Below are 15014 nucleotides of genomic sequence, written 5' to 3' on the forward strand. Positions count from 1 at the left end.
CCGAAGTTTTTTGTTCATTTCCTGTTGAAGACCTACGCGTTAGGAATTTGGCTAGGCTCTTCCTGTCACGATTCACAGATTTCACTCCTACCCACTTTGCCCAGGTGATCACTTATAGTTTACACAACTCAATCCAATTACAGTGTAAGAAATCGGATGAGCAGGTCATGCCCCTAAATTTCATAATTGATTCAGGAAACAAGGAACACATCATGCTGGTATATCATTCCCAGTATAGATCAATGGGTCATTGCACTGGTAATGCAAGCTCACGCACTCCTTGATCTGAGATTAAATTCCATTAATGACAAGATATCATTAGTCAGGCTGCCATATCTAGAGCTTTCTTTTAAAATAAAAGCCTTATTGAGGACCACATAACTAGTGTTAGTCACATAACTAGAAAGTAGTTGTCATCAGTGAAATCCACAAGTCAGGTATAATGTTCTTAAAGAGGAGGTAAAGAAGTAGTAAAACCACTGGACCTGATGAAATTTCAGTTGAAATGATACAAGCCGTAGAAGATCTGGGCATAGATATCCTTTCTTTTTGAACTGCTTAATGGCATATATGAGTCTGGTGTATTGCCTGATGATCTCTTAAATCAGTATTTATAACTCTGCCAAAAATTCCTGGAACTATTGACTGTGAAAATTATAGAACAATCAGTCTTATGAGTAACATAAAAAAGATTTTGTTGAGAATTGTTCTGAGTCGAATTAAAAACAAGTTAAGACCAGAAACTTCTCCACTGCATTATGGGTTTATCGAGGATGGAGGAACTAGGAAAACAATTTTCATACTACGAATGCTTTCAGAAAGGGCAATTGAATATCAAAATGATGCCTTTTTATGTTTTATTGATTTCACTAAAGCATTCGACAAAGTGCAACATGAAAAATTATTTCAAATTCTCGCTAAACATTGACAGAAGGGACCAACAACTGCTTCAAAATTTATATTGGAATCAAACGGCAGCGGTAAAAATTGATGATAATATAAGCAGTTGGACTAAAATTCAAAGAGGAGTTATACAGGGATGTGTTGCCTCACTGGAATTATTTAATATCTATAGTGAAATGATTCTCAGAGAAATGGAAGACCTAGATAGGATAAAAATTGGCGGTGTTAACATCAACAATATAAGATATGCAGACGATACCACCCTAATAGCAGAAGACATACAAATCCTCCTAGACAAAGTAGTACTTCAAGTACAGATTTTGGTCTAACCATCAACTGTAAAAAAAAAACAAATGTATGGTAATATTAAAAAAGCAAGATACTCCCAGCTGCCAATTGTACATCGGTAACCAAGAGATTGAACAAAAGACCAGCTTTAGTTACCTTGGTAGCTTTAAAGACAAGATCACAAGATGCTAGAAGTAAAGTAGAAATAAAAAGAAGAATTGCCATTGCCAAAACCAACTTCCAAAAAATGAAACCCATTTTTACCAACAGACACATTTCTATGACAACAAGGCTTAGGCTACTAAAATGTTACATCTAGTCAATCTTGCTGTATGCTTCTGAAACATGGACTATAACACCAGAACTCCAAAGAAACTTAGAACAGAAATGTGGTTTCTTAGAAGAATGCTGAAAATATCATACAGAGATAGGGTAACTAATGAGACAGTACTCCAACATGCCCATACAAAGAGATCTTTAATGAGAACATTAAATGAGAGGAAACTTAAATTGCTGGGCCATGTCATCAGAAAGGGAGAAATAGAATGCCTTACATTACAAGGCCGTATGCCTGGGAAACGCAGAAGAGGAAGGCAAAGAAGAAAATATAGGGACACTGTGAAAGAACTAACAGATCTAAGTGTGCGAGATATCATTGATGCTGCGAGGGATCGTTCGATGTGGAGAGCCATGATCACCCAAGCGTGTAACGCGCAAGGCACATGAAGAGAGAAAGAAGAACAAGTGATGATAACCATGCAAGATTATCCCAAATTTAAAACTTAGTTTTGACTTGCAAGTTGGCATTTGTTCTAAACATGGTACCCATTTAGCAGACTAACATCCTCTAAAATCCAACTTCCAAGCACCTCCTTCTTGTCTGCAGTTACATTTAGACAAGTTTCTACACACAAGCAGTGCATTATTTGAGCATGTCTACCCTGCCCACTATTCATGTGGTTCAATTTGGATCATTTGCCATCCAACAATTGGCAGGCTCCATTAAGAGTGTGGAACAAGGATTAGTTTACATGGTGGGCAGATGTAACTGCTCTGTCTACAATACACCAAAGTAGGAATGTAGGTGTTTTGTCCTATGTAGGAATTTTTATGGCATAGTCCTCAGGGAATGGATATTAAAAATTTGTTGGCAGAGGCTTTGCACCTGCTTAAAAATTCCCCAGATCTGACCCATAATTCACAAGGACACCTTAACTTCAGTCTGCCTATCTGTACCAGGACTAAGAACTTCCAGGTCAGTAGGTCGCAGGGAATGGTACAAACTTATGCACCTATGGGAGGTGCATGCACCAAGAGGATCTTGAGGCCTGTGGCCTGAAAGGTCTCCAGGTCAGATCCTTCAGAAGCCTCCCAGTGGAAAAGTACCCTGATGTGCAGACACTGAAAGTTCACAAGTGTGTCTTTTCTACCTTGTGAACAGTTTGCTGTAAAACTGGACTCAGCCAGGAAATACAAACTTTCTGTAACAAATTTTGGAAGAAAAGTGAAGGCCACAGATCTAGCTGATAGTGTAGGAATGTAAATGAGATATAACAATAAAACACTTACCCTTCTGTCATTCCTGAGCTGACCTACTGCATTACACTAAACCAGGAGTAATTCAGGCACTGTGCATGGATACACAAGTCCAGATCTACGTGGAGCTAATTTCAATACATCTTCAATGCAGACTGAGCCAGCAGCTCTGCAGTTCTTGCTCAGTGGTTGATCAATGCTGGTCAGCTTTTTATATTCCTCAGGTCACTAAGTCTGTGATGGGTAGGGACCAGGGAAGGTGATAGAGTTTATGGTCTGTACAGTGAAGCAACTGTTACAGATCCAAACTGAAAGTTTGTCTGCCAAGACTGTTTTGGGACATGTGGTTGATGCTGGGGAGGGGTTAGGTGGGGGAAAGGTGGATTTCTGCACACAAATATTGTTTAAATGGAATCCAAAATTGGGATTCGGGGATACAGGGAGGGTGACACCGGGTGGTTTCCTCATTTTCAACTTTACTTATACAAGGATCATTGTGCTACATTGGAGAATTGCAAATAGCTGGGTTGCAAACAAAAGAAAATTATAAATTATTTGTTTTATAGATCTAGAGTCATATGTATATGGTTAATGGATTAAGGTAAGGGTAATTGGTGGCATAACAATGTGAAGAGCCTCCCTGTACATTAGTTCAGGACTGATAACATCATCATGGGAAGTAAATAAGGAAATGAAAGTGATCATTTCTTCCTTCTTGCCAACACCTTTTGATTACAGTTGTGTGCAATCTTTATTTTCTTGCAATATCTAATGGGAAACTACCAAGGTAAAGCTTGCTACTTGATGATCACAGCTGGAAGTGCATTTATGTAAATTGGCCCACTCCCTCTTGCAAGCTCAATTTTATCAATGTCACCAACCAGGTCAACTTCACTGCAACCAAAGTTTCCACAGCATACTGCCATGGATTTTGTAGTAATATTAACAACAAGTTTGCCTTCTTCACTGGGCTCAGTGGTGGACTCCAATCATTACAGGGAGTCGCTTGTTCGCTTAAAAAAAGCTCAAGGTCTTTTGGGACTTTTCGGCAAGCTTCAGTTGTAATGATCTATTAGGAACTTGGCAAAGGGCAATAAAAAGAAGTTAAATTTAAATGGAACCCACATCAAAGTTGCTGGTGAACGCAGCAGGCCAGGCAGCATCTCTAGGAAGAGGTACAGTCGACGTTTCAGGCCGAGACCCTTCGTCAGGACTAACTGAAGGAAGAGTTAGTAAGAGATTTGAAAGTGGGAGGGGGAGGGGGAGATCCAAAATGATAGGAGAAGACAGGAGGGGGAGGGATGGAGCCAAGAGCTGGACAGGTGATTGGCAAAGGGGATACGAGAGGATCATGGGACAGGAGGTCCGGGAAGAAAGATAAGGGTGGGGGGAGACCCAGAGGATGGGCAAGGGGTATAGTCAGAGGGACAGAGGGAGAAAAAGGAGAGTGAGAGAAAGAATGTGTGTATAAAAATAAATAACAGATGGGGTACGAGGGGGAGGTGCTCTCAAACGCATCTCCCCCATTTCACGTACATCTGCTCTCACTCCATCCTCCCGCCACCCCACTAGGAATAGGGTTCTCCTGGTCCTCACCTACCACCCCACCAGCCTCCGGGTCCAACATATTATTCTCCATAACTTCCGCCACCTCCAACGGGATCCCACCACTAAACACATCTTTCCCTCCCCCCCCCGCTTTCCGCAGGGATTGCTCCCTATGTGACTCCCTTGTCCATTCGTCCCCCCCCATTCCTCCCCACTGATCTCCTTCCTGGCACTCATCCTTGTAAGCGGAACAAGTGCTACACATGCCCTTACACTTCCTCCCTTACCACCATTCAGGGCCCCAAGCAGTCCTTCCAGGTGAGGCGACACTTCACCTGTGAGTCGGCTGGAGTGATATACTGCGTTCGGTGCTCCGGATGTGGCCTTCTATATATTGGCGAGACCCGACGCAGACTGGGAGACCGCGTTGCTGAACACCTACGCTCTGTCCGCCAGAGAAAGCAGGATCTCCCAGTGGCCACACATTTTAATTCCACATCCCATTCCGACATGTCTATCCACAGCCTCCTCTACTGTAAAGATGAAGCCACACTCAGGTTGGAGGAACAACACCTTATATTCCGTCTGGAGCTTCCAACCTGATGGCATGAACATCGACTTCTCTAACTTCCGCTAATGCCCCACCTCCCCCTCATACCCCATCTGTTATTTATTTTTATACACACATTCTTTCTCTCACTCTCCTTTTTCTCCCTCTGTCTCTCTGACTATACCCCTTGCCCATCCTCTGGGTTCCTCCCCTCCTTGTCTTTCTTCCCGGACTTCCTGTTCCATGATCCTTTCGTATCCCCTTTGCCAATCACCTGTCCAGCTCTTGGCTCCATCCCTTCCCCTCCTGTCTTCTCCTATCATTTTGGATCTCCCCCTCCCCCTCCCACTTTCAAATCTCTTACTAACTCTTCCTTCAGTTAGTCCTGACGAAGGGTCTCGGCCTGAAACGTCGACTGTATCTCTTCGTAGAGATGCTGCCTGGCCTGCTGTGTTCACCAGCAACTTTGATGTGGGTTGCTTGAATTTCCAGCATCAGCGAATTCCTGTTGTTTAAGTTTAAATGGAGTAGTCATTGTGGGAATGATCATAGTATGAGTGGGCCAGTGTCAAGAGTGGTCAGTTTCAGGCCTTAGCAGGTCTAGGTATGCTTCTGCAAAGTTTCTTTCTTTATCTATTAGTACGTAGCTAGTGCAGTGAGAATGGGTCTGGGGTCAGTGGTGTGTTCTTCGTGTGAGATGTGGGAACTCTGGGAGTCCTCCTCTCTCCCTGATAACTACATTTGCAGTAAGTGCATCAAGCTGCAGATGCTTATAAACTGTGTCAGGGAACTAGAGCTGCTGCTGGCTGACTGTTGGCTCATATGGGAGAATGAGGAGGTGATGGATAGGAGGTACAATGAGGTAGTTACCCCAAACCTGCAGGAGGTAGGTAGCTGGGTGACTATCAGGGGAGGGAAAGGGAATAGGCTAACAGTCTAGAGTACCTGTGGCCATTCCCCTCAATAATAAGTAAATCGCTTTGGATACTGTTGGGGGGGGGTTGAACTACCAGGGAAAAGCCACAGTGACCAGTTCTCTGGCACTGATTCTGGCTCTGTGACTCAGATGGGAAGTGGGGAAGAAGAGGAGTGCTGTAGAGGATTCTTGTAGCAGATAGGAGATTCTGTGGATGTGAAAGAGACACCCAGATGATATGTTGCTTCCCAGGTGCAGGGTCAGTACAGCCCCTTTTTGGGTCACAGCATTCGAAAGGGGGAGCTAAACAGCCAAAAGTCATGGTACATATTAGTACAAATGTCATTGGTAGGAAAAGGGATGAAGACCTGAGGAGAGAAAATAGGGAATTCGGTAGAAAGCTGAAGAACAGCATGTCAAGGGTGGGTTTCTCATAGGATGTTTTGGCAGATAAATGTGTGGCTGAGAAATTAGTGTGGGGGGCAGTGCTTGGGTTTCTGGATAATTGGGATCTCTTCTGGGGAAGGCATGACCTGTACAAAATGGACAGATTACACCTGGAGAGGGGGGAGTATATCCTCACGGTCAGGTTTGCTGGAGTTGTTTGTGAGGTTTTAAACTGCTTTAGCAGGGAATGGGAAATGGTGTGATAGGACAGACGATGGAGCGGATAGATGTAGTGTGTAGTGAGACTGTGGAAGAATAAACGGATGGCAGGGCAAAATTGTAGTCATTGGGATGGTTTGAAGTGTGGCTTTAAACTAAATAGTAGGTTCAACAGTTTGGAAACTGAGATAAAGTAAGAGGGAAGGAGAGGGCAGGAAAAGTTATGAAAGTGTCCAGAGTAATTAAAAAAACAAAAAAGTTTAGGAAGGGATAAAAATTTAACTTCTTGTAACTTGTGGCAAAATTGAAAAGGGTGATGAAGGGCTGAAGGTGTTATATTTAATTGCACGCAGTATACGGAATAAGGTTGATGATCTTGTAGCACAGTTAGAGATTGGCAGGTATGATGTTGTGGGCATCACTGAGTTGTGGCTGAAAGAAGATCACAGTTGGAAGTTTAACATCCAAGGTTACACATCGTATCACAAGGTCAGACTGGTAGGCAGAGGCGGTGGTGTGGCTCCATAGGTAAAAACTGGCTCCTTAGGAAGAGATGACGGGATTGGAAGATATAGAATCTCTGTGGGTAGTGTTAAGAAACTGCAAGGATAAAAGGACCATGATGTGAGTTATATGCAGGCCAGGGTGTGGGGTACAAATTACAATGAGCAACATTACAAGATGATGGCAGAACAATAATAGCTGGAGATTCTAGGAGTAATTCAGAAAGCGCAGGATAGATACATTCCAAAGAAGAAGTATTCTGAAGAGAGGATGAGGTTACTGTGGCTGACAAGGGAGGTCAAAATCAGCACAAAAACAAAAGAGAGGACAATACAATATGGTATGACCATACACTTCCCTATCGTCATGCACTTTAGTAGAAGGAACATAGGCATAGACTATTTTCTAAATGGGGAAAATTATCAGAAATCTGAGATGCAAAAAGTCTTGGGAATTCTTGTGCAGGAATCCCTAAGGGCAAGGATAAGGAAGGAAAATGCAATGTTAGCATTAATTTCGAGAGGATTAGAATCTGAAAGCATGGACATCATGTTGAGGGTTTCTCGGCATTGGTCAGACTGCACTTGGAGTATTGCGAGACGTTTTGGCCCCTTACCTAAAGATCTGCTGGCATTGGAGAGGGTCCAGAATTGGTTCACAAGAATAAATCCTAGGAATGAAAGGGTTATTGTACAAGGAGTGTTTGATGGCTCTGGGCCTGTACTCACTGGAGTTTAGAAGAATGAGGGGGATTTCATTGAAACCTATCAAATATTGAAAAGTCTAGATAAAGTAGATGTGTTTCCTATCGTAGGGAGTCTAAGACCAGAGGGCACAGCCTTAGAATAGAAGAACATCTCTTTAGAACAGAGGACTGCGGAGTCCAAGTCATGGGTATCTTTAATGCAGACAATGATTTATCCTTAATTAGTACGGGTATCAAAGATTATGGGGAGATGGCAGGGTTGAGAGGGATAATAAATGAGCCATAATGGAATAGTGGAACAAGTTTGACAGGCCAACTGTCCTAATTCTGTTATGGTCAAAACAGTACTCAAACTTTATGGTCCTCCTACATATAGCTAAAGGCAACATCCACAAGCTGCTCTGGGTTAGAGCAAACACCTGGAAGTGTGTTCCCTCTCTAGCCTTCCACTTTCCATAAAACTTATAACTTATTTCATTATATGTCCTACTTCAATGAAAGTTCTTCACCTGAAAAGTTAACTCTTTTTTTTTCTCTCCACAGGACGCTGCCTGGTAATTTAAGCATTTTTAGTATTATTCGCAACAGTAGGATGGATAAACAAGCAGATAAGCACTCCCTTGAAATAACGGGGGGAAACTCCTCAGGGGAGTTAGAGGAAGATGCTGTAAAATCTAAGGGCAAGCCCAACTGTAGGTTGCATATTAAACAGGTTATGCAGAATGTTAAGTCTATTTTTACTGACATAAAATCTGCGTCAGTCAGGGGCTTGTCCGTTTCTCATCCTGCATCAGTCATGAAGCATTACTCCAGAAAAAGTTCTTTATTATATAGTAGTGTATGAACCAGTGTAGTGTTTTGAGTGAGGGATTGCAGTGGAAACTGAAAACCCCACTTTGGTTTCTGAAAACCCACAAGTATTGCCACTCACAAATTCTAGCTACTGAGATTCGGGAGAACACAGGATGCAAAGGCAACCCATTCAAGCATTTTCTAGATATGGAGACACAAAAGACTAATGTTGGGATGTAGAGCAACAACTATTTATTTATTCATTTAGTGATAAAACGCAGATTAGACCCTTTAGGGCCTTTGAGCCTTGCAGCCCCAGCACCCTGATTTAACCTCAACGTAATCACGGGATAACTTACAATGATCAATTAACCTACCCAGTACATCTTTGGATTACGGAAGAAAACTGCACACCTAGGAAAACTGGGGAAAACCCACACATTCCACAGGAAGGAAGCACAGAGACTCCTGACAGATGGTACCAGAATTGAACTCTGAACTCCGACACCCTGAGCTATAATAGTATCGTGTTAACTGCTACACTATGATGGCGCCCAATCTGCTGGAAGAATGCAGTGGGTTAAGCAGCATCTGCAGGACGAAAGGAATTATTATAGGTTTGAGTTAAAACCCTGCATCAGTACTCAGAGTTTCAGGATTTCAACCCTAAGTATTGACAATTCTCTTCCTCCTACAAATGCCAGATATAACAATGAAGGAAAATAGAATCTCGCTCTTTCAACTTTAAAAATACTGGTTTCGAAAGAGCTGAGGGAATTATCCATGATTTGGGATTAGGAGAAGATTGCAGGGTTCTTAACCAGTGCCAGTGTCAGTTAATCAGAAGAAACAATTTATGAATATTACCTGACCAGAGCCAAGGAAAAATTACTTTCCTAATATCATAAGATACAATGCCTTGTAAGTAATATCTCGATAAACAAGTCATCTCCCAGTTGATGTTTTGACAGGTAATCAGCTGTGGACAATCTAGATTGAATGTTAAATGGGTTCAGGAAGCCTACTGCCAAACCAGACATTACAGACAATCTGGAATTAATTCTCTGTCTAACAGCTGTATCATTTTTCAGATGCAGTCAAGTAAAAGCTCACTTCTCCTACTATACTCAAAGACCCTCAAGAAAATTGATGTCAACATAAAACAAACCCTTTGGCTGGAGTTGCCAGTCACTGGTGAATTATCTTAGCTTCAGGGCATTATCAGGATGGCAGCCTTCAGCTAGCTCATTATCGAATTCCTCATTGTCTTGGTGTGGGAAGTGTGAATGTTCCTTGATAATTGAGCAGTATTCAATTCAGTTTGAAACTCTAGGCAAGTCTATATGATGACTGCACCTGGCAAGGATGAGATGACATTCGGGCATGGAAATTCTTTGCTACTAATTAACCTATATCACAAGTGTCATGCAATGACCATCTCCAACAAGAGAATGCAACAATTCTGCTTTGACATTTAAAGGCACTATTAGTACCTTTTCACTATGGATGTCCAATCCTTATACACCTCCATTCCCCATCAAGAAGGCCTCAAAGCCCTCTGCTACTTCCCGGATAATAGACCTCACCAGTTCCCCACCACCACCACCCTCCTCCGGTTGGCGGAACTGGTTCTCACACTTAATAACTTCTCTTTTGGCTCTTCCCACTTTCTTCAGACTAAGGGTGTAGCTATGGGAACTTGCATGGGACCCAGCTACGTCTGCCTCTTCGTTGGTTATGTGGAACAGTCTGTGGTCCAAACCTATTCTGTTACTGCTCCCCAACTTTTCCTTCAATACATTGACGACTACATTGGAGCTGCTCCCTGCACCCATGCTGAGCTCGTCAATTTCATCGACTTTACTTCAAACTTCCACCCAGCCCTCAAATTCACTTGGTCTATCTCTGACACTTCTCTCCCTTTTCTCGATGTCTCGGTCTCCATCTCTGGAGACAGACTGTCCACTGACATCTTCTACAAGCCCACTGACTCTCATAACTACCTCAACTATACCTCTTCCCACCCCGCCACATGCAAAAATGCCATTCCCTATTCCCAGTTCCTCCGTCTCTGCCACATCTGCTTCCAGGATGAGGCTTTCCATTCCAGGACATCTCAAATGTCCTCTTTCTTTAAGGATTGTGGTTTCCCTTCTACGGTGATCAATGATGCCCTCACCTGCATCTCCTCCATTCCCTGCACTTCGGCCCTGACCCCATTGTCCCGCCAGAACAGGGACAGAGTTCCCCTTGTCCTCACCTACCACCCCACCAGCCTCCGGATCCAGCACATTATCCTCCGCAACTTCTTCCACCTTCAACAGGACCCCACCACGAAGCACATCTTTCCCTCTCCCCGCTTTCCACAGGGATCGGCCCCTCCGTGACTCACTTATCCGCACGTCCATCCCCACGGATCTCCCACCCGGCACTTATCCCTGTAAGCATAAGTGCTACACCTGTCCCTACACCTCCTCTCTTGCCATCATTCAGGGCCCCAAACAGTCCTTCCAGGTGAGGCAACACTTCACTTCCGAATCTGTTTGGGTCATCTATTGCATCCGGTGCTCCCGGTGCGGTCTCCTCTACATCGGTGAAACCCGATGCAGATTGGGGGACCGCTTCGTTGAGCACCTCCACTCCGTCTGCCACAACAGACAGGATCTCCCGGTAGCCACCCACTTCAACTCCACTTCCCATTTCCATTCAGATATGTCCATACATGGCCTCCTCTACTGCCATGATGAGGCTAAACTCAAGTTGGAGCAGCAACACCTCATATACCGTCTAGGTAGTCTCCAGCCCCTTGGTATGAACATAGAATTCTCCAACTTCCGATAATTCCCTCCCCCTCCCTTCCTCTATCCCTATTTCACATCACCTCCCTCATAGATCCGCCTCCTTCTACTATCGTTCTCCTGCCAATCACCTCCCTGCTTCCCCTCCCCCACCCCTTTGTCTTAAAAATTACTGTTTTTTTCAACTACCAGCATTCTTCAAACCCTCCCCAAAGTTCTTCCTTCAGTCCTGACGAAGGGTTTCAGCCCGAAACGTCGACTAATCTTTTCAACTGATGCTGACTGACCTGCTGAGTTCCTCCAGCGCATTGTGAGTGTCACTATTAGTACCTAATATCCCAAACATCAAAACACAGTAGCCACCATGACTAGAAACCAAAGTAGTCATTCAAAATCTACAGCAAAAGGAGCAGACCACAGGCAACATGTTCTATTCTGACCAAATGACCTCTCTGTCTCCCAAAGCTTTTCCATTAGAAAAAGCAGATGGAATACACAGTTTGCCTGGACACGTATAACTCCAACTTTTAAGAAGCCTGACATCACTAAAGATACAACAGCCATTCAATTGGAGCCTCATCTGCCACTCTAAATATTCACTCCCTCCATGACTGACACACCATAGTGTTATTATGCACCATTGACATGATACACAGAAGCAATTTACCAAACCCCTTTGAATACCCATCTCGTAAACTCTACCACCAATGAAGGCAAAAGCAACTGGTGCACAGGAACATCACAACTGGCTGGTTCTTTTCCAGCTGCATAGTATCTTGTCATGTAAATATATTAAAATTGAGGCTGGATTTAAATTCTAGAACCACTTACCTTACACCCCAGTGGGAATACTTACACACAGACAATGCAGCAGTTCAACAAGCTGCCTTCAAGGAGAAGGGAATGAGCAGCAAGTGCTGGGCTTGCAGTAACTTAGAACAGTCCAGGACAAGACCAGGCTCTTCAGCCCACCATGTCTGCACCAATCATGATATCAATCTAAACAATTCCCATCTGCCTGCACAGTCCATATACCGTACCCCTCCTTTCCTCACCTATTTATGTGCCCATCTAATTGCCTCAGGTTTTTCTATTGTACCTGTTTCTCCTGACAGCACGTGCCAGGCTCCTACCATACTCAAAGTGTTACACTCAATGATTTGCTTTGCAAATCTCCTTTAACCTTTCGCTCTCGCACCTTAAATCAACCCTCTAATATTTGACATTTCCAACCCTGGAAAAAGACTTTGACTAACTACTGAATAACTCTTATTATTTTATATACACTTCTTCAACTCCCACCCTTTCCCCAGCTCTCATGTTCCAGAGGAAATCCAATCAACCTCTCCTTACAATCAGCAACATCCTGGTAGATCTCTTCTATACCCTCCGTATCCTTCCTATTTTGTGCTTACTAGAATTACACGCAAGTGTAATACCAACTGTGGCTGAACCAAAGTCTTATATAGCTGCAACATGACTTCCCAACTTTTGTACTCAATATCTCAATTAAGTATGTTGTACACCACCTTTACCAACCTAACACTTGGGCTGCCAACTTCAGGGAGCTATGGGCTTGCACCCCAAGATCCTCATAAGCACCAATGTTCCTCAGGGCTCTGCCATTTACTGTATAACACCAGTAGCCTGCATGAGATCAAATATCTTTTTGAATTAAGGCAGGTCTACAAATATAAGGTTATTGGGCCTGGGCCTTGGCAAACCATTTTTATGGTTATGGAACTGGTATAAATCCATTCTTTCACCATATGAGCGTGAACTCAGTTTTGTTTGGCCTGAAATGAGGAATGGATTTACCTGTTAGAGGTCTGATAGATTTGGTTGATGCTGCTTCCAGGTAGCCTGCTGGCTGAACTCCGATGAAGAGGTACAGAATGACGAATGGTGGACAGCACTTGCCCGTGAGGGACGCGATATACCAGTAGGGGCTGATCTCCTCTTGCAAACTGGAATGTAGACTGACTTCTCCGGTTTGTCTGAGGAAGGCAGGGTCTGGTCTGGTGCATTACTCCACCATCACAGGTCCTAGTGCATGCAGTCCAAGGACCCCAGTTGCCCCACAAGCCATGAGGCTGGTCTTCTGCAAAGGTGTCAGCAATCTGACGTTTCATCCGGTTCGATACCTTTCACAGCAAAAAAAAAAGTATCTGTAAGCATCCTTGATGTGGTTTTTCACTTTTATGATTGTCAACCTGATTTTGTGGCAGACTCCTGCAATTGAGAAGGACATGACTTCACCTTTCAAATACATGCAGCTATTGCAGTGTGACATCATATAGTCCCAACCTTCACACTCTTACTACTGTATTTCCTACTCCAGATTTTAATTTTTTTTTAAAAAGGTATTTTCTTTCTGGACCCAGGAGAATACCCATACACCCTCTTGCATAAAGAAACTATAATATCCTGGTTTAAGACCATACATTATTTTATTAATACAGTAATGTTGTTAGCTATTTGATGATTTTGCAGATTTTCTCAAAATGTAATAAGAAGATAGTTTAAGCTTCTTTGGTCCCTTCTCATAATCCAAAACTTCTTTTCCCTGACATTACTTGAGCAAACTTTTGCTGCCTCTTCTTAATGGCTCTGAATTCTCTGCAGAGTTAAAATGGTCGGAACTGGAGAAAATAATTGAAGGGTCATTTTAACCGATGCTGTATACAGGGTTAACTCAGACTCGTCTTGTTCAGCTCAAACCCCAGATCCTCTTTCAATCTTAATTGAGGATTGCTTCCATTTTCAATTTCCTCCTCTTCAAATTCCTCTGTGTCATTACTCCTAAATATCATTTTCCAGCCTCCTGCAACTTTTCAAGAACTTCACATACCTTCTTGTTTTAGCCAATTTCCCTTGGCAACACTGCCTTCAAATGTCTGCACCCTAAGCTCTGGAATTCCCTCCTCAAACCAGTCAATCTCTCTCTTGCTCAGCTGTTATGACAACCTACACTTTGATCAACATCTGGTCCCCAATCTTATAGCTCCTTATGAGGCTTAGCGTAAAATTTTGACTGATAACACTTCCAGAACATGCCCTGGGATACTTTACTTCATTAAAGTTATCTAATGAAAATTGCTGTAGACATTTTTTTCTCTTGCATGCTACAGCTATATTTATAAAACTTTATCCTTTATAAAGTTTTTATCCCCTTATGTCAGTGAAAATTAACAGCTTTATCTCATGATTAAATCAATTTTCTACAAAATAAAATGATTGTTTAGTTTTTTTTTTGGCTAAATATAATCAGTGACAGGAGAGGCAGTTTCAAAAGACTTGTCTGGAGAATGCTAGTATTTTAGCCAAGTTGCCCAATCCATCCAGCTGAATCTATTTGACCGAAAAATATGCTTCTCTCTCCCAGCTTTCAGCCTGATCTGCAAAGTATTTTCAGCATTTACCATTTTTATTTCAGATTTCCAGCTTTGCAGTATTACACATATAAACATAGAACAGTACAGCACATGATCAGGCCCGTTGGCTCATGATGTCTATAATGAACTCTATGCCAAATTAAACTTCTCTTCTGACTGCTCATGATCCATATCTGCCCATTCCATGCATGTTCACATACCTATCTAAAAGCTTTTAGACACCACAAATTTATCTGGTTCCATCATGACCCCTGACAGCCCATTCTAGGAAACTACCACTTTCTACGTGAAAAAACTTGCCCTGTACATTGCCTTTAATTTTTCCTTCTCTTAAGTTCTATGCATGTCCTCTAGTATGTGACAGTTCTACCCTGAGAGAAAGATTCTGACTGTCTACCCCATCTACGTCTTCTATAATTTTAAAGACTACTATTAGGGTTTCACTCGGCCTTTGACTCTCTCAGAAAAAGAA

The 15014-nt window shown here is 42.8% G+C and overlaps 1 protein-coding gene across 5 annotated transcripts in view; it reads right to left on the bottom strand.

The window, feature by feature from the left end:
• Positions 1 to 15014, bottom strand: part of adamtsl7 (ADAMTS-like 7) — a 554745-nt gene that overhangs the window by 456734 nt on the left and 82997 nt on the right. For all 5 annotated transcript variants that reach the window (XM_063046729.1, XM_063046728.1, XM_063046726.1 and 2 more), the window contains one exon: positions 12966 to 13291. In XM_063046729.1, coding sequence (XP_062902799.1) covers positions 12966 to 13279 — 314 coding nt within the window. In that variant the 5' untranslated portion in view covers positions 13280 to 13291. The remainder of the gene's footprint in view (positions 1 to 12965; positions 13292 to 15014) is intronic.

Source organism: Mobula hypostoma, chromosome 4 (genome assembly GCF_963921235.1).
Source record: "Mobula hypostoma chromosome 4, sMobHyp1.1, whole genome shotgun sequence".
In the NCBI taxonomy this organism is placed as follows: domain Eukaryota; kingdom Metazoa; phylum Chordata; class Chondrichthyes; order Myliobatiformes; family Myliobatidae; genus Mobula; species Mobula hypostoma.